The sequence below is a fragment of the Neopelma chrysocephalum genome, unplaced genomic scaffold (assembly GCF_003984885.1).
Source record: "Neopelma chrysocephalum unplaced genomic scaffold, ASM398488v2 Primary Assembly neopelma1_98, whole genome shotgun sequence".
Taxonomy (NCBI): Eukaryota; Metazoa; Chordata; class Aves; order Passeriformes; family Pipridae; genus Neopelma; species Neopelma chrysocephalum.
Window position 1 is genome coordinate 961,375 of NW_020897761.1, and position 24,547 is coordinate 985,921.

Below are 24,547 nucleotides of genomic sequence, written 5' to 3' on the forward strand. Positions count from 1 at the left end.
CACAAACCCCAGCTGAACGAGCGGGACGGCGCGTTCCAGGGCCGTGAAACCGAGCCCTTCACATCTCGCTCTTGTGTCCATCTGGCTGCAACAGCTGAGTTCGTGCCTCGTAAATACCAGAGAGAACCTCAGAGTGACCGTGAGTCTGGTGTATCTGCTCCAGGTCAGGTCTGGGGAGATGAGTCCTTCCAGGACGCAGTTTTTGGAGCCTGAGCAGGCATCAATGGGTCAATTGATGCAGGCACCGAGCGATGACTGGCTGAGCCCCCATCCTGTATGGACAAGAAGCTGGTGAATCCAGCATCACACGGGGAGATGCTGGCAGACTCCAGCCTGTCATTGTTTCCGCAGCAGCAGCACCTGGACAAGTCAGACACCGTGTGGTGGCAGTGCCATCTAAACCAACTTCTCTGGTGGTCCCTGCCATCTCCCTTGGTCTTTTTCTAGTTTTGTATCACTACAGAAACATAGAATCATTAAGGTTGGAGAAGACCTCCAAGACCAAGTCAAACCAACATACATCTGCATATCCACACACGTGTGTGTGTGTGGCCTCTGCCTTGAGCAACACACCCTTGTTAGTGGGTGACCCAGCTGCAGGTGCCCCGGGTTTGTTGAGCCTCAAAGGGTGCAGCGACAGTCCTGGGGGGTGTAACTGCTGTTCTGCCCCACAGAACAGTGAACAATGCAGTGTTGTAGGAGACCCTCTCGCTCCAGGAAGCACTGGTGGCTGTTTCCCTCCCTTTGCCAACTCGCCTAACAGCTCTCTTCTCCTTCCCTCCCAGAACATTGTGTGCACGGGCAGGCTGCGGTGGTACCCGGACCCCTCCGTCATCCACTGCATCCAGTCGTGCGAGGTAAGCCCTCCCTGTCCCCAGCATGAGCTGCCTGCTCCTTGCAGGAGAGCTCCTGCCAATGAAGACTTGCTCCAGCACACAGCCAGATGGCTTTGCCCTCGTGTTTGCTCTGAGCTGGGCTAGGGCTTGCTGGATGAGTGGAGATAAAAGAGGAAGTGTCCTTGGGTACGGTCCCCCCACAGCCAAGGGCAATGCTGGGGAGCAAGAGCTGCACAATAACCCATTTCCTTGCCTGCCTGCTTCTTGGCCAGCCTGGGAAGAATATTCTAGCAGAAGGATTTCACTGGCAAGGGGTATCCCCCAAAAGCCCGAGCTGACTCCAAGCTGGAATATTTCCTTAACCAGAACCGCAGTTCTAGAGTAACATGGGTCCAGAAAAGCCCTGTGTGACTCACGCGTCCAACCCAAACAACCAGGATTTCCAGCCTTGTACATGCAAAACAAACTGCTCCTGAAGAATCTGCAGACAAAGAATTCCTTGCAGAAATTGGTTAGCCACTCATTTCGCTTTGAATAATGACCAGGCAGGAGAAAATCATAGGCAGCCTGGAGTCAGTTCGCAAAGGAAATTAAAAATAGGCAGTCTTTGTCAAGCACTAGTTGTTATTATGATTGAGGATAAAAGGAAAAAGTGGGGGAATTTTGGAATGTTGTATGCTGAAAATTTGGGATTTTTACCAGAAAGGAAAATGTAAATGGAGTTTGCACACCAAAAATAGCTTTGGGTTTTGCTGATTATATTTTTTTATGTGCTCATTTTAATGCGAATGATTGCTTTTGCTCCCCGGTTCTGCCTAGCTCAGCTCTTCGTCGACTGAAGTGTGGGAGAAAGGGCGATGCTGCAGGGGGCACGTCCCCAGGAAGGAAACCTCAAGGTCTACAGAAGGTGCAGCAGTTATTTCCCGAACTCATAGCTGTGTTGTGCGTGTCTGCTGCAAGACACAGGCAGAAAGAGCAGGGGAATGAGGTGCTGTGTGCTAGGGAGGTGTTTGGTGATTGAGTACCAGAGGTTAGTGATGGATCCTCCGGCGTTTTGGGAGCTCCAGGTCTTCTAAACCACTTCTTTTAGCTCAGATCTGGGGTAACGTGTTTGAAGTGGGATGGCTTATGTGGAAGAGCAGTCTGGATGGTTGTGGTGATCATCTCTGTGGTGGTTCTGCGAGCAAGGGAGAACTTTGCCTTGTGCTCTCTGGGAGTTGGTCCTTCCAAAAAACAAGCAGGTGGGGTGTGAGGTGCTCCTTCTTCCCTTCCTATGTGTCTCAGGGGACAGAAAGCTGGTGCTCCCTTACGGCCAGGTACACCAGATTGACCCGTGTTTCCTCCTCTGTGGTCCCTGCACCTCACCTTGGGTCTGTGTCTTCAGTGAGAGTTCCTGTAGGGAGTGATGAAAAATGCTGGCTTATTTGTGTGTGTGAGAGAAAGGCACTGACTGCTTGAAGTCCCAACATCTCACCATAACAATTACTGTCTTCTCATCAGCCACCCAAACATGGTCATGGCCAACATGACCTCTTTCTGTTCCTGTTTGCTGGTCACCCCCTATTCTTAGAAAGCAGTTCTAGGCAGCACTCTTGGCATACAGGAGGTTAAGCAAGACAAAATCTGTCCCACCAGAAGATGGAGAGAGTCCATGCTCTCCATCACCCCTGTGGACTTTTTAATGCTTTTTCTGCTTTCAATTAATGTTTCATCAGGAATGACCAAGCAGTCAGTACATGCTCTTCCATCTGAGGTCTCACCAAAGCCCTGTACAAAGCTTCCTTGTGCTGGAAACATCTCTTTTGATGGGACACAGGACTATATCTGTTGTTCCTGCAGTTGCATCAGTCTGGCAGCTCAGATATCCTGAGGTCAGCAAGTACACCCAGATCTTTCTCTACCTCCTTTGTTTCCAACTGATGAGTGCCAAGCTCACAGCAGATGTTTTGCCATCAGTACAAGAGGTTGCCCTTCAGTTTTATATGAGCAAATGTCATCTTGTTTCTCTCTCTAGTCCTTCAGGTCATCTAGCTATTTGTTAGACATCCTGATCCCCCTCTGTGGAACAGTGCCTTCTTCCTTGTTAGCAGTTTCATCAGTGCAGGCCTGTTTTTAAGGTCACAGTCACTCGCTGTAACACTAATGAAGATTCATCCTCAGATAGTTTCTTTCACCCTGATGCTCCCCTTTTTGATGCAGCTTGCAGCCTCCTCCTCATCCCTGTTCTCCTCCTCCTCACCTCTCCCATACGTGTCTTTGATTATTCTTTTCATTGTGTTTCCTCCTACAGTGCTGCAAATTGTTAAGGTTGAACCAATAACACAAATCTTCCTAGACAACTTTTTTTTTTTAACTTGTTTTACAGTAGTCATTGTCTTGCCAAAAAGAATAACTCTTACCAAAAGTGTCTCGTTCGAAGTATTGCTCTGGGAGCTGCTGTTTGGCACTGGGAAGAAAGGAGCTGTTACCAGTCTCCCCATTTGACCACAGAAAATGCCCTGAATGTTGTTTCCACCTCATCTGTGCTGGCTTCCATCCTCATTCCTATTCCTCTCCTGCCCCCATCCTTGTGACCAAAAGCACTGCAGTTCTCAGGGGCCATTTCACTTGGGGGATATGGAGGGGGATATGGAGGCAGACATATATCAGACAGAGGGAGCAGAGTAGAGATGGAACATAACCTGTAATCTGTCCTCACTGCATGGTGCCCCCCCACCTCACATGGTTCAGCTTCACTGGCCATGTCCATGGGACATCTCAGTCCCAAGTCCCTCCTCGTTTCACAGGAATCCCTCAGTGGAGACACCTCCTTTAAGAGCTCAGACTCTGCCATCCACTGGGCAGTGAAAATGCTATTCCAGTGGACTGTCCATGTCACCTCAGGTCTGAGTCACCCCTTGGAGATTCCGTTGTCTCCCCATTGACTGCCAAGCTTTCTCCTCTGGATGCCTCAGCGAGGGGAACAACCCTACATAAGAGAAATCCAGGCCACCTGGCAGCTTGTACCGTCTGTCCCTGGTGGAGTCACTTCAGGCCGGGGCATGGGAGCAGTAGCCAAGGCTCAACCTTCCCAGCCCCAGCTGGAGCTCTGCCTCACATTGGAAAGTCCAGGTCACCATGCAATGGCATTAGAAGGACTCTCACTCATCGTTATCCTACGCTGGCGGTGGATCAGCCTGCCGGCTCATCCCTCTCGCTCCTCTCCCCACCTCCCTTCTCTTTCCATTAATCTGGTCGTCCATCTGCCTCCCTGTCTCTCGCTGTGCCTTGCCAAGTTCCCCAGTGCAGGAGCAGCAAGGCACATATTTTGGCGAGGGAGGGAGGGAGGGATGCAAACCCTTCCAGGAGCCCGTCAGGAATACGAGTTAGTGCCGAGCGCGCTTCGCCTCTCGAGGGCCAGCGGAACATCTCGTCCCCTGCCATCAGTAGAAAAACAGATGGCGGCACCAAGGGAGGGGGCTTGGGGCTGTGGGGAGAGGGGAGTGGAGGAGGAGAGAAACCCCTCCTCCCCGCCATGGGTTGGGAGGAGGTGGTTTTGGTCCTGGTGGTGTGTTCGGCCGCCGTGAGGGAGGGGTTTGTGGTATCTGGGGCACATTCTCCTAAGCCATTCCGAGGCGACCACCTCTGATAAATCCTCTTCCTGTACCCTAAAGCAATTGAGGCCATTGACTTCAGAGGAGAAGTCAACAATCAGTCAGTACAGCAATCCAGGTTGCTCCCTTGGACTATTCCTGCCATGGTCCAAAATAGTCTGCCTGGCCATGGCTGTTATAGAGCACCTCCTACTCCGTGCAACGCCCTATCCCTGCACCCCTCTACCTCCCACCACAGGGACTCCTGTGGTTCACACTGTGGCTGTGGTTTAGGTGCAAAAGTTCACTTACTTTATCATCATCGTGCCTACCCAGTGTTATTCACAGGGTGGGGTAACCACTGCTGTGCTGCTCTAATGCACTCAGAGGAAGGCAGGCTGCTCTTGCAGGGATCGGAGACAATGCTGGGCAGGGGTTTTGGGCAGCCAACAAATTGTGCAACGTGCTAACCTCATCCCCACCTCCAGCTTCGTGTAATCATTACATACACGTAGCAAAGGGTTAATTGGAAGGGACCTTGGCTTGAGCTCTCTGCCTCACACCCTGGGTGAAGATGGGCCATGCCAGAATGCTGGTGGGAGCATGAGCTGCTGGGAATTTCTCAGGTCTTCCCTGCATGAGGACAAGGTCTCACTGCCCTCGTGTGTGCTGCTGGTCATGTTATCATGGTCGTAAAACACTAATCTGTTCCCTGTTTTGTGGTTTTCCTGAGGTATTACAATGGAAATGATGAAATAGGGATTGAAGTGCGTTTGTGGTTGCAAGTTGTTCTGAGTCTGTCGATCCAACAGGTAGTCAAGGACCCCGATGGATCCTTGGCTCTTCCCACCGGCACGTTGGAAACCCTCACTTGGCACGTTTGTAGCTTGTGTCCAGCAATTGTCAGTCAGAATTAAACCCTTTGAAGGCGTATGAAATAGGGACAGTGGGAAACCTGACATAAAATCTCACTGCTGTGCTTTGATGTGATGGGAGACAGGGTGCAACTCACTCCCTGGGCAAAGCACTGCAGCCAGTCCAGCTGCCTCTGCTCCTCGACATCAGTGGGGTTGGAGACCCTTGGTTCATCCCAGACTTGGGGGTCTCTGATTCTGTACCGTGGCAAAGGTCAGCACAAGAAACTGGTTAGAAACTTGATGTTGGTGGAATGCTGTGCTCTGGAAAAGATTCTGTTTTGTGTTTCTGGGGCTTAAGGCAATAAGGACTACAGGCACCCCAGCTTCTCCAAGGAGACTTTCTGGAGCAACCAGGTATTGCAGCATGGCCAGAATTTAGTCACCCTCTCATGATTCTCACATCATCACTCTCTCACCTCTTGGACCAGGCAGTGCTGTATCTTCCACCAGGCTTAATGCAGATGGTGGGGGAGCACGAGGAGCATGTACTGCAGGTAGTGGTCACTTCTGGGTCAGGTCTGGCCCCTGGCTGGTGAAAACAAAACCCTTCATGCTGGGGAGGTGAAAGGCAAGATGGGGAGCTCTCTACATACCTGCTGGGTACATTTTCATGCTGCTCTTGGTATAAGAAGTCATAGAATCATAGAATCAACTGGGTTGGAAAAGACCCCTGAGATCATCAAGTCCAACCCTTGATTCAACCCCACCGTGGTTCCCAGACCATGGCACTGATGCCACATCCAGTCTCATCTTAAAAACCTCCAGGGAGGGTGAATCCACCACCTCCCTGGACAGCCCATTCCAATGTCTGATTACCCTCTCTGTAAAGAATTTCTTCCTAATATCCAACCTAAACCTCCCCTGGCGCAGTTTAAGACCGTGCCCAGTCAGGCTGCTTACTGTAGGATGTAGCTATAAGGTGGGATATAGCCTTCCAGGATGAGCCCAAAGAAATCTATTCCTCTTCCAAAAATCTCAGTTGAGTAATACTTTTCCTAAACAGTGAGAAGATCTCTGTCCCCTGCATACCCATAGAGTGTGATTGTAGAAGCCTCATTTTCTTAAGAGACAAAGCAGAGGGAAATAAAATGATCACACAGCAGCATAGTGTAAGGATGAGGGACAGGCATCCTTCCCCTACCTGCAAGGACAGGGGAAGAAAAGATGGGGGTCTTTTGGCACGGGTAGGACTACAGCATCCAGGCACACCACCAGTGGTGGTGCAGCCCCAGAGAGGTGGGAGCAGCCTCAACTTCCCTGAGCCACGTTGTGCCAGCAGCCCTGCACTTGGGATGCCCTGACCCTGACCTACAGCTGCTTCTCTGCCCTCTCCAGCTCAGGTGCCACCCCTCCATCCCCATCCATGTCCCGCTTTCCCCTCTCCCAGCAGTCACAGTTGTGCAGCCAGTGATACTGAGGGAGTGGAAAACCACTGAAATAAAAATCAATGAGTCGTTTCTGATAATAAACAAACATCCCTGAGCACAGCCCAGCCAACTGCTCTTCCAACACGAATATTCATTCCCCTTCAGCTCCTTCATCCCTCGTACATTGTTTTTCTTTCTGTTTAAGATCTGTAACAAGAACTTGGCAGAAACCAGATACAAGTGGGTCAGGAGGCCCTTGTGGTTTTCAGGGCTTGTTTTCCATAACCCGTTCTATCCTGCAACATATTTTGCACAAATGGCTTGGCAGGAGATCTGATCCATGCAGCAGGCGAGCTGCTGAGGGCAGGATGGCAGGCTGGTGCTCGTGGTCTCTTGTGTGTGCAGCAGTGTCCTTGGGAATGGTGAGTGCTGGGGACTGTCTCTGGGAGCCACCATGCTTGCCAGGAGCACTGTTGACACACGGCGTCTTCCTCTGCTTCCCCATGCCTGTTCTTTCCTGCTTCTGCTTTTTTTCTCCAGTTAGCACTGAGATCAGGGTGTAAAAAAGACAAGGCTGTGAATACCTCATGGACATGGACGGTTTTTTGGAAGCAAAGGCGTGCTCTGATGTGGTGTTTATCTACCCCAGCTTTCCGTCCCCTTCTTCCCTCTTGTCCCCAGGGACTGTGCAAAGCCCTTTCCACGTGGCTGTCTGCTGAGACAGGAGGTCCCTGAGGAACATGGTGCAGAGCAGGACTGGGCTAAAGAAGTGCATCCCCATTCAGTAGCCCAAAGTGTCACATGTTCACTTCTGTAGCAGAAATGTGTCTGAGCCAAATGCTGGCCTGGGACACAGAAGCACTTTCAGACACCATACTGCTCTCCCAGTATGGCCATCTACAGCAGCATTCAGGCTGCAGACCAAGCAGCAGCCTCATCTCTGCTCTCCATCCCTCTTCAGACACCAGTCCTGTCCAACCTCAACTCACACTGATTCAAGCAGGGCCCAGCTGTTGTCAGGAATCCTGAGTGTGAGGGACCCCTGAAGAACACCTAGACCTCCACAGCAGAACTCTTGGGAGCTGGGCACAGCAGTACCAGTGAGGGCACATGGGCTGAAACCAAACAGCAGGATGCTGCCTTCCAGCCCATCAGCCCTTCTTTGAAGTGTTCCTTCAGGTACATGGAGTATGTCCTCAAGCAACAAGCCTCTGTTTCCTTAGTGAGGCTTGGGGGGAAGGATGCTGGAGCTGGAGCAGGTGTTTCTAGAGACCCAAGGTGTGATGAAAGCCACCTGCATGCTAAGCTGGTGAATGGCTCAGGGACACCAGCAAACATAGAAGCAATTGGAATTTCTCCATTTTGCTTTCTGGCTGTGTCTGAGGTGGTGGGGCAGGTTCATGATGTCTCCAACAAACCAACCTACAGGCATGTGCCTCTAAGGGACAGCTGCCACGGTTCAAAAGGAGTGGAGGGACGGCTCAGGGGACAGAAACTGGAAGACACAAAAATGGGGAATGAAGCTCTAGGTCTGTAGGATTTTGGGCCACTTGGTCCCAGGTGTGTCTTCCAAATTTCTAGAGTTCTCCTCCTCTGAGCGATGCTCACTCTGCCTCCCTCTCTGCAATGGGCCAGGTAGAGCTTGCTCACTGCTCAGGGTGGCACAGGGCAGAGAGGTATCCCAGAAAACTTTCTGAGCAGAAGCCAGCCCTGTTCCCTCTCTGTCCCTCCCTGTGTTTTTCAGAGCTGATTTCCTCCTTGCATGCTGGAGAGCCTCAGGAAGGAGAGAGGGAAAGTGAATGTGCTTGGGGTGTCGGGGGGGGGGGAGAAAAAATAAAATAAAAGACACACTGCAACAGAGAGAGGGCCAAGAAAAATATTTAATCCAAACAATGAACATTGTCATTTCCTCCCACAGTCTGCATTCCCAGTCAACTTCCCTGGGCAAGCAGGGGGAGCCAAGAATGGCCGGGCTCTCTGCCTCACCAGCGTGAGTGTGTGTAAGGAAAGGGATGTGTCCTGGGGACACGGTGCTAATGGCATCACTTTAACTGGCTCCTGTCACAGCAGTGGCCTTAGGGACTGACACTAGCCCCAGTTTTCTGTAGAGGAACAGTGGTTGGGAAGGATGTTGGGCCAGGGATGGGAGGGGAGATTTCCAGGGACCCAGGCTGGGGTGGTGGATGTGTTGGTGCTTTAAGCGAACCAGACGTTTAACAAGGCTTTGGGCACTCTTCAAGTCCTCCCAGGGACCTCCCAGAGCTTTTGGAAGTATCTTGGCTAGTGGCTGAGGTGGGGAGGAAGGGAAGGCATCCGGCTGGGAGAAGCTGCCCTCTGTCTCTCCCTGGCCAAGGCTGCAGCCTCTCCATGCTTTCCTTTCCCCACACATCCCTGCCTGCTCCTCCCTGCCACGGGCATCACCCTGCACCTGGGATGTCGCTTCTCTTGCACATCTTAGACCCGTGAAGCTGCAGCCCTCTCCAGCCTTGGGGCAGCTCAGGTTCGTGTCCCATGGTTCTGTGAGCCCTGGTTTGGGCTGACAACCCCTGCCACCAAAGGGTTGGGGTTTCCAATTGATCTTCCCACCACTAATGACTCATCCATCACAAGAGAGGAATTAACAGCAGTGAAGCTGATGCACAAGGCGTGGGTCTGAGGGCAGCAGCAGCTCTTCCAGGGCTGATCCCTGCCTGTTTTCCCTGTGAAATGGTGGTTTCCCTGTTTCTCTGGGGTGGCCTTGACAGGGGCAGCTGAGGAAGATGAAAACACTTGCACCTCCTCAGCTGCAGGGACACACATGGTTGTGTCAGCATGCAAAGGGTCTGAGCTTGATGCCCAAAGTGCCAATTCCCAAAGAGAAAAATGAAAGGACAGCAGAATCCAAGCTGACTTAGAAGCTGCATGAAAGCAAATGGATGGATCAGCACAGTCACAAAGCCCAGGACCAGGCTGGGAGAAAACATTTTGCTTCTTAAGGCTAGACTTGATTCCCTGAAACTAGGATCTAGGATTTCAATGGCTGTGGGCAGATAGAAATGACAAGCACTTTCCATCTCAGTGGCAGAGCAGGAGAGTCTTTCAACTCTTTGGTTACACATTTGGCCAGGTGAATGCTGGTTGGTTGGTTTTTTTCTATTTTCCACCTTCCTCTGAAGCACCTGGAAGGGGTAGTGGCCAAAAGCAAGGTGCTGAGCCTTCAGGTCTGCTCAGCCAGAGCAAAACCTGCATTCCTGGGAAATAGTGTTAATCAAACACCTGTGATGCAGCACTGAAATATGCATGACTCTGATGGAGTCTGTGATTTATTCTTCATCTTTCCCTCACCTGTTGCACCCTTTCATGCTCTTTTACACTGAATCAACCTACTTATAATGTGGGTTTGAAGAAAAGTGCCTGGACCCTGCCTGCCTTGCCAATGGCACTGGGGACTCCCCTCTGGGCAGAATGAAAGCCCTGGGGAGGGAGCCAGCCCAGGCACTCTGCAAGGGCTGTGGAAAAATACTGGGCACAGACACTGCTCCCTGCATGGCATCTCCTAGCAGCCTTCAGAGAAACAGCACCACTGAGCCCTCGGAGATGCTTCTGCCCAGGATGCATCGGGATCTAACCAGTCCTCTCTCACACCCCTCCTTTGCCTGCAATATTTTTCCCTCTTTTATTTTTTTCCCCTTTAATTGTTTCTCTTTTCGTTCGTGCCTGCTCCCGGCTTTGAGAGCCTGTGTTTTTTTAGCCTGTTTAAATTGCCAAGCACTTGATTCGTGGTTACTATTTTTGTGCCGGCAGCGCAGGGCTCGGGGCCCGGCGGTGCCAGAGGCTGCACCTCCACGTGCTGACACTTGCCCCGCTGAAGCTCCTGTCTGAACAAACAAGGAGGATGGATGGTGGGAGCCGGGAGAGTCGCTGACGCAGCCCTGCTGCCTCGGTGGCACTCGGCCTGGCCGAGCAGTCCCATCACTTAATGCGCCGTGGAGCGGTCGCAGCAATTACCTTATTCATTTTTTCCCCATTTATAAGAGATATTTCAACCAGCCCTTTCCCCCCCCCCATCCCCCGTGCTGGATGATGCATATCCACCTCCCTGGATCACATCCACAGCTGGGCATCGGTGTTTTCCTTTTTCCTGCCAGCGTTCCTGCGAGTCGCCAGCCTGGGCAAACCTCCCTTCTCCCACCACTGGCACTGATTTCTGCAGAGCCACATGTCTGAAGCACAGGGTCTGTATGGGTTTTCCTCTCTCGCATCACCTGCTCTTAGTCCATTGCATTGCCCATGTCCTACCTGGCAGTAACTTTTGCAAGCCCAAAATGAGACTGATGTATGTCTCCTGTGCCCTCGAGGGTGACCCACCAGCACCTTACTTTGCTCTGTCTGCTTGCTAAGATGAAACCAGCTGGAGATTCTCAACAAGGCAAAGGCACAGGAGTCACTGTGTTCTCCAAACACAAGGCAAGGAGCAGGGACAGCAGTCCCCAAACCCTGTGCCTGGCTCTCTTGAGCCTCGAGTCCAATTAGTCATTTTCTATTTTCCCCTCATATGTTTTTCCAATGTAATTTGGAGCATGAGTTGTTAAGTTTCCCCAACGAGTGTTGCCATAGGAGCCTGTATTTGTTTAGGGTGGGGTACGGGCTCCAGTGGGTTGAGAGGAGGGGGCAGTTAGCCCTAATAGGTGTAGAGAGAGACTGAGAGCCTCTCCTTCCTCATGCTGTCCCTGTGTCTGTCCTCCCCCCACCTTGCACACAGGATCTGGAAATCATTTCAGACCTGTGCAGCCGGGATGGGCAAACCTTCCCATAATTGTATGGAAACTGCCGAAGCGACGGGTGTTGTTTTGCCAGTGAGTCATGACATATGGAGCAAAGCTCAAGGAAAAACTCCACCGTGTGGAAGGCTGCAAAAGCAAATCACACCCAGAAGAGCTCTCCCCTGCCAGTGGCCCTGGCTGGTCCCCTGACTGCATCCCTGCACCCCCCAGCCCTGGCATCCCTGCCCTGGCCCTCCCGGTGCTCGAAGCTGCTTGGAGGCTCAGAGACCTTCTTTGATCACCATCATTTAAGACCTACCTGATGCTTTTCAGTGAAAGAGGGTTGTTAACACTGTTGCCTTGATGAAATTGCACCCTGGTCTCCTGGACATGATTTGTGACAGCAATGGTGGGAGTAAAACACCTTCTTGTTTCTGAGTGAGCTACCTAATCTGGCTGTGCCTCAATACCCAGCTGCAGGAAGGTGTGTTCCTCCTTCTTCAGAGATCTTCCAGGCAAATGCAATCTCTGTGGATGCCTGGATTTGGCCTGTGGTACCAATAGCAGAGAGCAGGCTCGGTGGTTTGCCGTAATCTCTGCTGCTACTTCCTAAAGTTCAGCCTAGTCTGCATTGAGCCCATTTCTGTTCCTTGTGAGTCATGAGGACAAAAAGCCACATCAGTTCCCTGGTTTTGGCATGGCCTTTTTGTGTGAATTATTGGCATAATCACCAGTCCCACAAGTTGGCTTTGGCACAGTGGATGCAGGGCAATCACGGCGCAGTGACATTTTTCAGCTGTCATTCGGTTTAGGGGTGCTGCAGGTGGGTGTCCATCATCAAAGGCTGAGTCTGGGTATTTTCTGAAGCTTGTTGTTGTTTGGGGCCACCAGATCCAATGAAATGGGTCAGCCCATTGCACCTCATGAACAATGGGGCACCAAGGTTTCCACCAAGAGTTCTCTTCAGTCTAGAGAAGAGAAGACTCTGGGGAAAGCTTAAAGCACCTTCCACTACCTAAAGGGGCTCCAAGAGAGCTGGAGAGGGACTTTTGGCAAGGGCGTAGAATGATAGGACAAGGAGCAATGGCTTTAAACCAGTAGAGGGCAGGTTTAGACTAGAAATTAGGAAGAAATTCTTGGCTATGAGGGTGGTGAGGCCCTGGTACAGGTTGCCCAGAGAAGCTGTGGCTGCCCCATCCTTGGAAGTGTTCAAGTCCAGGGTGGACGGGGCTTTGAGCAACCTGGTCTAGTGGAAGGTGTCCCTTCCCATGGCAGGGGGTGGGAAAGAGATGGTCTTTAAGGTCCCTTCCGACCCAAACCATTCTATGACTCTGATGACAGCAGTCCTCCTGGAGGAGGTTGCTGGGCCAGGAGCTGCCAATCCCAGAGCCTGAAGCAGAAGAAGCATTTCATTACTAATCACCCAGTTACTGAATGGCTTCTCCATTCAGCTACTTAGTTCAACTGTTGCTTGGCAGTGCTGGTGTGTATCTGTGACAAATAAAGCTCAGCTGCTGACCATTCCTGACAGTTCACTGCAAGTGAACAGTTCATTCCCATGCACGTCGCTGTTGCACCCATGGCACAGCGTTGCTCCTCGGCCATCCTTGGCTGCTTCTCAGCCCCAGATGCTTCTTTCTCTTCTCTCATCAGATGACTCATGCAACTAAAGAACAAGTAAAATGGGTTTCTGAATGGCTGCTTGTGCCATTTAACATTTCTGACACAATTCTCTGATCCTCCAGCTGCTGGCCTGGGAACACCCACTGCTCCATCCACAGCAGCCGGGACAACTGGTGCCCTTTGGCTTTGAAGAGGGGGTTGTGTACTGTGGAAGGGGCCTTGCTGAGTACCTGGGATCTCTACTTTTGGGGGCAACCTTCTGCTTTTGCCTAACCCTTTCACAAATCCTCGTTTCCCTGCCTAGCCCTTCCAAGCAGATGGCTGGTGTGACACCATCAACAACCGGGCGTACTGCCAGTATGACGGTGGGGACTGCTGCGCCTCCACACTGTCCTCCAGGAAGGTAAGAGAGCACCCTCTGTAGCGTTGGCCAGGATTTGGGATTGAGAGGTGACTGCTGGCTCTGCTCTTTAGCTTTACTGGCTGTGGAACCGAGCCTGCAGTGCAATTCTCCCATGAACGGAGAACAAACCCATGATTTTAAACCAAAGCCAGCTGAAGCTGATAGACATCATCCCACTGATTAGGAGCGGGGTTTGGACTTGGGCCAGCGTGATTGAAACCTCAGCCCAGCTCCCACTGAGGTTCACGGGATTCCCTCTCGTTTTGGGAAATGAGTCCCAAAGAAATGACTTCCATAGGACATAGTGCTAGACACGGTGAGGCTGAAGTCACCTTGTTGTGCAACTGAGCTGTCTCAGGGGATTTTTGGTATGGTCCACTGGCCTCTGCTGTGGGCTATGTTTCCCTCCCTCTTCTGGGGAAGGAAGGAGGGAGGAATAGTGTAGAGGGAGCAACTTGGCGTTGGGGTTGTACAGACCCTTCTTTGTCTCCCATCACAACCTTCCCTCCCACCTAACTCACTATCCAGCATTCACAGCCCATCCTTCCTAATCATATCCAACAGCAAAACAAATCATAGGGCATGAGATAATTTCTCACTGCGAAAATATGTGAATTTGGATCTTCTCATCTTTGTTGTGGAGCTTGAATCATTTTTCCTTTCATCACGCATACATACACAGAGAAAAGGAAAAATAAAATCCTGGGAAGATCCGCTTGAGATAGGAAAGAAAAGGCTTTACACCCAAGTGATGAGTGAAATCCCCACAACGATATCATGACATCTTGGAGCAAGGCATGGCCAAAATAAAGGATGGGTTCACTGTGGAAGGTGGGGGGATTTGGTCCCATGGCTCTCAGGAGACTCAGACCCAGCTTGCATCCCCCACAGGTCCCAGATCTTCCACTCAACAAGCCTCCAGCACATCTCTGTTAAGGCAGATGCAGGAATACAGAGTTTAATCATCAAAAAAAAAAACCCCACTCCATCTCATGACTGATCCAGGCTGTGAAAAATCAAATGTGTTTCCATATTTGGCTCTGAGCCTGGTGTGTATAAAACCTCTGGAGGAAACTGTTTTCTCAGCTCCCATAGCCCATGACCAGGCAACTGGCAACCAGGAGTCAGATGCCTGGTGGGTGCCCTCCTTCCTCTCTCTGCTGCCACCAGCTAAGGTGACATAGTCTTGCTTTGCCACATACAGTTGTTGCAGAGAAAGCAACGTGCAGTGAGCCTCCCAACCTGCATGGGATGTCTCAAAGCAGCACAGCTGGTGGGTAGCCCTGCATAAACACACTGCCTGCCCCACTGAAGGCTGTTCCTGCTCACAGAGCCTCCATCCTGCCTGGCTTTTCTTAATCCACAATGCACAAGGACTATATGCACCTATCTTGGCTACTGTATTGGGTAGTGTAGAGCTCAGCTTTGCAGATGGGAGCCTGGTTGAGTTCCTCCAAGAGCTGCAGAAGGCAAGGTTATGGTATTTTCATGCTTTGCTGAGCCAGGAAGAGCCAGGAGTAGCTTGAAAGACAGGTCCACGGGTTCAGATATGGACAGAGGGGGCTTTCTAACAGGGACCAAAGTAAAACTTAAATCTGGAGGTGCTTTACCACTGCCTGCCTTAGTCCAAATGTCTTATATCCACCAGGGGAGACTTCTTCCCAAGGTCTGACATTTGGGGCACAAGATTCAAGCTGACCCTTGGCTCCAAATTTTAAACACCAGTGACCAGTGACAGGACTAGAGGAAATGGCATGAACCTGAGACAGGGGGGTTGGTTAGATATCAGGAAAAGGTTTTTCACCCAGAAGGTGGTTGAGCACTGGAACAGGCTCCCCAGGGAAGAGGTCACAGCACCAAGCCTGACAGACTTCAAGAAGTATTTGCACAACCCTCTCAGGCACAGAGTGGGATTGCCGGGGTGTCCTGTGCGGGGTCAGGAGTTGGATTTGACGATCCTGATGGGTTCTTTCCAACTCAGCATATTCTATGATTCTATGAAACACAAGCTAACAAAAAGGAAAAGGCTATGAATAAAACTGAGCTGGGGACAGGTTGTGCCCCTTTCTCAGTGAGCCCGGAGCCTGGCAATGGGGCACAGCCCAAAGTGTCTGTCTGTCCACACATCGTTATTGTCCATACTGGGGTGGAGAGGGCTTGCAGGGGCATAGGGGCACCAGGAGATGGGTGTCTCAGGGCAGAGGCTGAGCTCTCCCTTTGTCCCCCCCAGGTGATCCCGTTTGCTGCTGACTGCGACCAGGACGAGTGCACGTGCCGTGACCCGGCGGCCGAGGAGAACCAGTAGCGGCACCAGGAAGGGCCTCTCTCGGTCAGGCGAGCGCCGGAGGAGCGAAGGGGCAGCACCGGGGGCCACTGGGGAGCGGCGGGATGTGAGGGGGCAGGAGGCCACGGAAGAGCCGGGCGGGGATGTGGCGGCTGCACACGGAGGGGAAGGATCAAGGCCACCGAGGAGCCCAGGAGGGCAGAGCGGTCCCCTCCCCAAAGCTGCTCCCTCCCGAGCCCCCTCGAGGGGCTCAGCCAGGGGTCCGGTGCTGCTTCAGCCACACGCTGGGCTGGGGTCCACACCGAGAGCCCAGGTGCTGCCATGGGTGTTTGTCCTGGTCCAGCACCTGGGTGTCTGTCTTTGCTCTGGATTTTGTCACTATTCACCCCCCTCTGCTGTACAGGCTTCTTTTAGCAAGGTCGAGGTAGTTGTGATCTCTCTGCAAATATTTAAACTTAATTATATCTATATACATATATATAATATATATAAATATATATTATATTTTCTTTGCTCTTGATGAAGCTGAGAAAGGATATCCTTTGTCACACACCCATGCTGCTGTGAAGTACAAACCATTGGGAAAAGCGCAGGTCAGGGCAGGAGGAGCAGGCAATTCCCCCTTCCTTGCTGAGGGGGAGCTGGAAGGAGGACACGGAGAGAAGCCAAACACCCAGGCCATGCCAGGAGAGAGCTCCCCAGGCATGAAGGCTCCCACCTGAAGGTGGTTTGGGCATCTTGCAGGCACCAAGTTTTGCCCTTGGGATTTGCCAGTGCTTTGCCTTGCTCTGCTTAGAGCCCTGGACCAGGATTCTGGGGTTGAGAAAAACACTGCTGTGCCATTGAATCATCCCAGTGAGCACAATGGACTCCAAGGGCACCACAGGCATCCACCACACATTATTTCAGAGCCCTCTGGGAAGGGTTATGTGTCCATGGGGTCACTGCATGGTCAGTAGGAGCAGACTCACCACAGTCTTCTGCCTCGCTGCCCTGGCCACTGTTCACCCAACTAAACAAGGGTTGTAGTGGGCAACCCAGAGTAGCTGTGTGGTGCTCAAATGAAGAATGATGAGGTGGTCCTTCTTCTCTTTCCCCACATCTGAGTTTCAACAGTGTTGTCAGCAGTTCTCAGAGGAGATCAGACCCTGTCATGCAAGGAGAGACAAGACTCAAAAAACCTGTCAGGAGACTTTGAGCATCATCTTTTCCCACTGAGATTTTCCTTAGTAGTATCATTATTACCTCTGTGTCCAAGCCCATCACACTGGACATACAGTCACTGATTGAAACTAGTCTCTTGCTCTTGTAGGCACCAAGAGAAAAATCTTCAGATTCACTTCAAGCCCCAAAGAAGCCCAGCAAGAAACTTTGCCCCCATAATCGATTCCCAGAAGCTCAGCTTGGCAGCTGGGACCCAGCTCTGTAGAGGCAGCAATAGGGAAGGTGCCTGGCTCCTGCTGGGATTATCCCTGATGGTTTTGTGCTGTAAAGAGGCAGAGAAAAGGGACAGAAAGAGGAGAAGACAGCAGAGAAGGGACCACAGAGTAGGAGCACAGACTGTGGTGTCCCCCAGGTTCAGCTGCAGGCTGGGACCAAGAGACTCCAGGCTGCCCTGCTGCCTTCTCCCTGCACAGCCTGTGCTGCTGGAGACAGGCTCCAAGCCAGGGTTTGTCTGGTGAAGGAGTGATGGAGAGAGGGTGACACGGTGTGGAGAGACCGGGGATTTTCAAGGCGTCGTTTGGCTTCTGCTCGATCTCCCCCATCCTTTTTTTGTCAGGCATTTCCTCCAGTTGTGCTTTACTGGAAGACAGGAGTAGGGGGCAGAGGTGCCTGGACATCCCACAGCATCCAGGCTGTCCTTCTCCAAGCCCTTTCCTGATCACACATGTTCCTGATCTCTGGTCTAAGCAGAGACTGGAGGAGAGGTGGGGGACACTCAGTCCCATCTCCTTTTGCAGCAGGGGCACACTGACATTTCTGTTCCCATCATACACGAGTGACCCCAGGGTTTTCACCCAAAATGCACTGTCAATTGGGCGATTTTTTGTCAGACAATCCACTTTTCAATAACCCCCCCCCCCAGATAAGCCAAGGAAATTTAAATAAAAGTTGGCCCAACATCCCCAGGGGGTGCAGCTTGGGCAGCCTGCACTGCTCCACCAGTGCAGGGAAGGGGAGATCCAGGGGTCCTAACAGAGATGGATTGGGGGTCCCAGTGGGGATGGTGGGGACGTGGTATGAGGGTGACACACACAGAGAGAGAATTTCAAGTCCCAGCATCTTGCCATGCCAAACCCTTCCCTGCCTGGCGGCAGCGTTACCTGGATGCCTGTGTGTTTAGATGACAAATTATTACCCTTTTGGCACAAAAATCCTGGTCTTGTCCCTGCTCACCTGTGTGTGCAGGGAAGGGACTGTGACCCATGGACAGGGGAGCCAGGGAGGGTGGGACTGGAGGCACTGGCTTGGCTGGTAGATATTTGTGCTTCTCATGACCGGACAGCTTCTACGTACCGAAATATTGTTCTTCTATAGCGACACTGAGCGGTTTTTGTCCCCTTTAGGGTTTTATTCACAACGGAGGCTGCTGCTATTTTTATTTTTTTGTATTTGATAATTATTTTTTATAAAAATCTATGAAAAATAAATAATCTTCTCATCCTCCATCTCTTCTGTCTCCTTGATTCACCCGAAAGGGGGCCAGGGAGGTGGTTTGGCTGCTCCCAGCACCTTCGGTCCCACATGCTTTTCCTCTGCCCCAAACTATGGACTAACCCAGAGCTGTCCCAGCCCAGTGGAAGATCACCTTTGGGTTTTTGGTTGGAGGGGGACACTCACCTCCAATGTCCCCCACAGTTCAAGGCTGCCACCCAGGCAGCTTTTGCTGTGCCACCAGGTGCAAGAACACTTTTGCAGAAGGTCTTCTGCTGGTTGTGCTACAAACTGGTCCAAGGCTGATCAGCTTTTGTAATTAATCCACTTTAAATGTAGGGAAAAGGGTGTGTGTGTATGTTCACACACCACCTCCCTGGGGATGGGGAGTAGAGGGTGGCTCACACTGGAGCCAGAGGGCCATGCCCTGTGACATCCTGGCAAGAGAGTTAAAACCAAAGATAATCAAAAAAGTTACTTAAAGATTTGGGGATTTTTTTTTTTTGTAAGTAAGCAGATAAACTTTGTACCTATTGACTGGGAAACTCCAAAAAGCCCTTGTCCTGTGTTTTAACCTTGCTCTTCTTCCATCCATCTCTGATGGTCATGTGCGTCCCTTCGCTCCTCACCAGCCTCCCCTTCATGTCTGGTCTTTCCATGGACTTTCTCACCACTCTCAAAGGAGGAAAAGCATCTCCTGGTGACACTGAATGTCCTCTCTAGGGCAAAGCTCCCCAAATCATGCGTTTTGAGGAGCCAGATTTGCTGCCATGAAGGAGAGAGCGCATTAAGGGGTCCCCCACAGCCCCAAGCAACAAGGACCCCACTTGTGTGTCTTGCATATAAACCGTAAAGAGCAGCTGTCTGTGGCAGTAGCCAAGTGAAGAGCTGCTTTCCCATCCTGTCCCTCCTTTCTTTTCCTCCTCCTCCTTCTCCTCCTTATGTCTCATTCCACAGCCACAGGTTGTTGACGAGACGGTGGCAGTCACAGCACTTAACTGCAGGGAAATTAGCAGAAGGAAAGTATTGGGTGTATTTTTAGCTTATTTTCCTGCATTTTAGCAGCAGGAAGAGAAAAAAAATATAAAAATCAAGTTGTTCCATGAGACTTAATGAAGTCTGGTTTCCTATGGGTTTGTGTGCTATAGCCCCTAAATTCCCACTCTCCTGTGTCCTCCCAGGCATCCTGTCTGCCTGCCTGCAGTAATCCCTGGCTCTCCCCAGGTCTCCCACCCATCTGGCAGGGCAGGTGGGAATACACATTGGGCTTGGCCAAGGGACCAGCCCTTTTAAGTCCTGATGGCCTGAGCATTAGACTCAACACTGAGTGGCTTTTAAGGCATCCTTTGCAGCTCTCACCTCTGTTCAGACACTGGTTTTCACATCATTTGAAGGATGTTAATATCCATGATGCTCCTAGTCCTCTGTCAAAAGTCTGCCAGGTGGACCAGGATGTTCTTGAGGGGGTGGTTGACCACCAGACAGCACCATCCCATCCACCTTCTGTACAAAAAAAACAGCTGAAAGAAGCTTCTTTGGACTCTGCTTCCAAATTCCCAGCCCCTGTGGAGGTTTGCAGACTAAGACACCCTTGCCAAGGATGTGTAAATGCATTTTTCCCCCCCAAAACCCAAAGGTGCTGCAGACATCCACACCTTCCCATGCCCGGCAGAGCAGGTGGGCAAGGCGAGGAGCAGGACACGGCTCCATCTGTGTGTGCTGAGTGCTTTGGGACTTGGCTAACCCAGTGGGCAGACAGGCTAATGCTAAACTTGTGTGAAGACTCACCCAAGTTCAAAGGCTGGGAGTGTTTCATCCGTGACCAAAAGATGACATCAACAGGACCAAAACTATAAACAAACACTCCAGTTTGCCAGAGCCAGGGATTACTAATAGCTCCATTTAATAGTCAGTTAAATTATCATCTGGAGTTTTACATAGTGTTACAATGATTTTTATTTTTTTTGTTGCTGTTGTTTAAAATCTTTTTCTTCTTTTCTTTTTTTTTTTTTAAGGTAATCTGGAAGGGTTTTGTGTTTCTTGCCACGTGGCTATCTCACCCTAAAGCACCCTACTTTCAATCTACAGTAGTAAAACGTCACATCAGAGTTTTAATAGAACATCAAGGAACATGAACTGTAGCCATCTTTGTAAAGAAAAGGACCAAACCATCTTTATATGTTAAATAACTCCACGACAAGTAAAAGGTAGTAATGCTATTACAGGGGTACGGACGTAGCAAAGAAAAGGAAACAACCCAGAGGTTCATCTCAGGTGAATGATCGCTCATTAATTCAGAAATAAAACATAAAGGGAGGGCAGGGGGCCAAAGGAGGTTGCAGAAATGGATGGAAAACAGTGTCTTATCCAGTTTTCATGTTGCTGGCAGCATAGGAAGAATCAGGAGTCCAAGAGAGAAAATATAGTGCAGACCCAACCGTAGGACCCTGTGCCAGATGTGGACAGTGTCAGCTCTGCAGGGAATCATAGAATGGTTTGGTTTGGAAGGGACCTTAAAAATCACGTACTTCCAACCCCACTGCAATGGGCAGGGACACCTTCCTCTAGACCAGGGCACACCTGTTTTGGGTGAGCAAGCCCCATACAACTCATCTCACCAAGGCCAGGTCTACAGCCATGGTGCAACCCCCTGCTCTGGTCTGGGCCCCCGTGGCAGGCTGTTGGCATTTGTCTGAGATGGACTGGTGTGTCAGTGGAGAGATTTTGGCAAGAAAATCCAAGTTTGGGCAAAATTCTGACTGGCAAAGCCAGAGTGAGGAAACCAAGAGGGAAGCCTTCCCAAAGCCAGGGTCATGGTGCGAGTGGCCCCACAGATGTGCCACCCTGGCAGGCCCTGCCGGCACAGCGGCTGCGGGGACACCACGGCGGTCCAGGCAGAGCACAGCCCTACCAGCAGACTGTGCTGTCCACAATGGGATGGGGATGCTGAGCCCCGTCCAGCCGTGCCAGGGGTGATGCCAAAGAATCTCAGAGGGGTGGCTTTCCCCTCGCCCTCCATATCCCAGCCCACGGGGAACTGGGGCCGAGGGAGCAGAGTCCAACCCAGCCAGCTGATGATGCTGCAGGGTGTCGGTCGCCCATGCAAGGGCTTTGAAGTGTCAGCACAGGAGCAGAACAGAAATCTCTGCAGAGCCTCGGTGCAAATCTTGGGGCCAGATGAAAAAGTAACCTAGGCAGGTGTGAACACATGGGATGTCCAGGGTTTTCCTGGCAGCGTCGCAGCGAATGGCTGGCACATGGCACTGCTCCCATCCCTGCTGCTGCACCTAGTAAGCAATAAAAGAGAGGAGTCTGCTACCCAAAGGAAAACAGTCTGTGTTTCATATAAAGGCCGTGTGCACGGTATTACTTGGCGAGAAACCAACTGGCACCTGGGCCAGAGCAGCCTTCGTTCAAGCATCCCACCGAGGCCTTGGGTGGAGGTTCCCTTTGCCCAACCCTGGACAGCTGCCTGGCTGGAAGTTAAAAGTTGTCCCAGCATATGCTGGGATAAGCAAAAGGATGAACTGAAGTGTCTGGGCCAAGAGTCTCGGCGGCTGAAAGGAAAAGGAGCGGCGGCTCAGTACGGATCACCTGCCTGTATATATCTGTGCATGGAGGTGGTGCTGGTCTTGCTCTGAGCCCCAAGTCCTTGGCAGCATCAGGCACATCAAAATATAAGGACAAACATGAGAAAAAGCCAAAAGGATCCAGCAGACTTCTTCCTTGCACACAGCAGGTGCTTGTCTGACGACCCCTGCTAGACACACTCATTACAACAACACAGGGATGCCCAGGTAATACTGACTGCTGGTGGCTGCTCCCAGCAGCTCCCCAGTCCAGGCCAGCTGCCCCTGGAGAGAGGTCTGTCCATTAAAAGGGAAGAGAAAAGCACGGTGTGGTCCTGCAGGGAGATTCTGCTGTTGAGAAAGTGCTGTGATACAGCGCTGTGGGCTGTGACCGGCGGCACAGCACAGCCGCCTCCCTCTCAGCACCACGCAAATATTCGAACCATGTCCTTGGCAGGTAGGAGGAGGAATGAGGCAGAAAATTGTATGAGACAGGCTGAAGACTGCTCCTGCCAAGACTGAAAAAAATTAAAAGGAAATTTCTCTCTGAAGAGGTATCGTAAAAATCCCACTGTAGGGCTCCGGGCTTGTCCAGATCAAAGGTGCGCAGCTGGCAAGTCCAGAGACGCCTCCTCTGCAAACCAGGCTGGAAGCTGAAGCTGAAAGGAAGCTGTTTTCTGCCTCCAACACCATCAGCAGTGACAGGGTTTTGGAGAACAGTTTGCTCCGAACCAAGCCCAGTGTCCCAGTACAACCCTAGCTCTCTGGTTTTAAAAAAAAAGCCACTGCGAGCTGCAGATGTGAGCCTGAACACAGGCAAGCAATACCCCCAGAAGCCTGCCCTCCATGCCCTCCAGGACCATCCTGCACCACTGTGTTGGGGTACCCTGCACTCCTCTCCCTTCCCCATGCAGAGCCTGGGCTACACCACAGCTCCATTGGCTGGTGCAGATGGCCACCCCGTCCATACCATCTGGCTGCTGCTCTCCTGGCTGGGCCTCTCCACAGCAGCAGTTTGACATTGCTTTGAAGTCTTTATTATGGTGGGTAAAAAAAGAAAAAAAAATTAACAGAAGGGATTTTAAAGTTCACTTCCTAGGAATGTGGTCCCACAAGAAGAAAGCTCGTGATGTCCAGCTGACCACTGGCCCTGAGGCCAAGCTGCCTTTGTTCTGGAGGACTCTGCATCTTGGAGCACACATGGGCTTTGACCATGGCACAGGACCTGAGGAGATGGGCTCACCAATGCCCCTCTCTCCTCACCCCAGACGGTGACACCGTGCCAACCCTGCCCGCCAATGGCACCATCACTTGGCTGTGCCTCATCCAGACCTCATGCTTCACAGCTGCAAAGAAACACATCCCAGCCCTGTTGGCCATCCAGTGGCTGTTTAGCTCAGCCATAACCATAAGCATCTCCACCTGACCTGCATGCCCTGCTTCCATTTTCCCAACCCTGCATCACCTGCTCTCCCATCCTGGTTGTGTCACCGTGTTTCTCCCGTGACTGGTGTCCCCCACCCTTGGGGACAGTCCCCACAGCCAGGGCAGGGATGGGGCAGGAGGAGAGGGCTGTGCCCTCCCAACCTGCCCTCTCCACCAGTGCTGAGGAACCTCTTGGCAAAATGAATAAAACAAAACCAAGAAAACTGGGTCCCACAAGACTTCTAACTAGAAAGGCTTTTGCCCAAGTCGAAGAAGAAACTAATACTGAGTCAGTCCTGCACAGAGCAGTCGGTTTTGCTCCCCAGTCCAAATTTTTGCCTCCAGAAACATCAGTGACACCCTCCCCCTCCATGGGTCCGCGTATAAAACCCTCACAAACGCCCATGGGAAGGCCAGCGTGAGAGCGGGCGCCCGCAACCCTCAGTAGTCCTTGTCCCCATAGTCATTGTAAAGGACACTCAGCGTCTGCTCCTCGCACGTCTTCTTGAGGTCCCGGCTGAGCTCCGACCAGTCGAGCCCATAGGGCTTGATCTCGCTGTAGCGGCAGGAGAGGTACTTGAGGGACGAGCGCTGGAGGCTGATCTTGGGCTCCTGCAGGAGGCCATTGCACCAGCTGCTGAGGTCCCCCAGCTGAGAGAGGATGAGGCCGGCCTTCCTGCAGCGAGGGCGGGCAAGGGGAGATGCCAGGGGGACGATGGACAGCGAGGGGGTGGCGGGGGGGATGGAGACACCACGGAGGGGGATGGCGGGATGGGCAGCAGGAGTGTGTGAGGAGAGAAAAGTAAAGACAGTTAAGGACACGATGGGAGCTTCTTGAGAGAGAAGAGATAACTCCAGAGCAGGTGAGTGGAGGCTGACGCTGCCAGGATGAGGAGGGGTGGCGGGGCTGGAGGAACACACCATCCCCAAGGCAGCAGTGCAAACTAAATGCATGTGAGAACAGCCTCTACCCAGGGCAGAGATGCCCATGTCACCACGGTGGTGCTGGACCTACTGCACTGGGACTCCCCTCACATTTCTCTGTCCTGTCCCCTCTTCTTGTTTCACCTGCACAACAAGGCCGGGTTTGCTGAGGGTTGAGTGAGGAGACAGTCACAGGTGTGAAACCCCCTCTGGGGTGGACATCACCAATG

At 51.8% G+C, this 24,547-nt stretch overlaps 2 protein-coding genes across 5 annotated transcripts in view; one reads left to right on the forward strand and one right to left on the reverse strand.

Annotated features, from left to right (window-relative positions):
- Positions 1–16,742, forward strand: part of PAPPA2 (pappalysin 2) — an 88,680-nt gene extending 71,938 nt beyond the window's left edge. Inside the window, exons 21-24 of the mRNA XM_027694535.1 lie at positions 786–857; positions 10,820–10,906; positions 13,362–13,460; positions 15,691–16,742. Of these exons, the coding sequence (XP_027550336.1) occupies positions 786–857; positions 10,820–10,906; positions 13,362–13,460; positions 15,691–15,765 (333 nt within the window). The 3' untranslated portion in view covers positions 15,766–16,742. The remainder of the gene's footprint in view (positions 1–785; positions 858–10,819; positions 10,907–13,361; positions 13,461–15,690) is intronic.
- A 54-nt stretch (positions 16,743–16,796) lies between these two features.
- The window catches only part of ASTN1 (astrotactin 1), a 58,850-nt gene continuing 51,099 nt past the window's right edge, over positions 16,797–24,547 (reverse strand). For 2 of the 4 annotated variants that reach the window (XM_027694752.1, XM_027694750.1), the window contains exon 23: positions 22,104–24,069. In XM_027694752.1, coding sequence (XP_027550553.1) covers positions 23,835–24,069 — 235 coding nt within the window. In that variant the 3' untranslated portion in view covers positions 22,104–23,834. Of the gene's footprint in view, positions 16,893–20,279; positions 21,687–22,103; positions 24,070–24,547 lie in introns of those variants that run through there. The other 2 variants (XM_027694754.1, XM_027694753.1) reach the window with 2 other exon arrangements.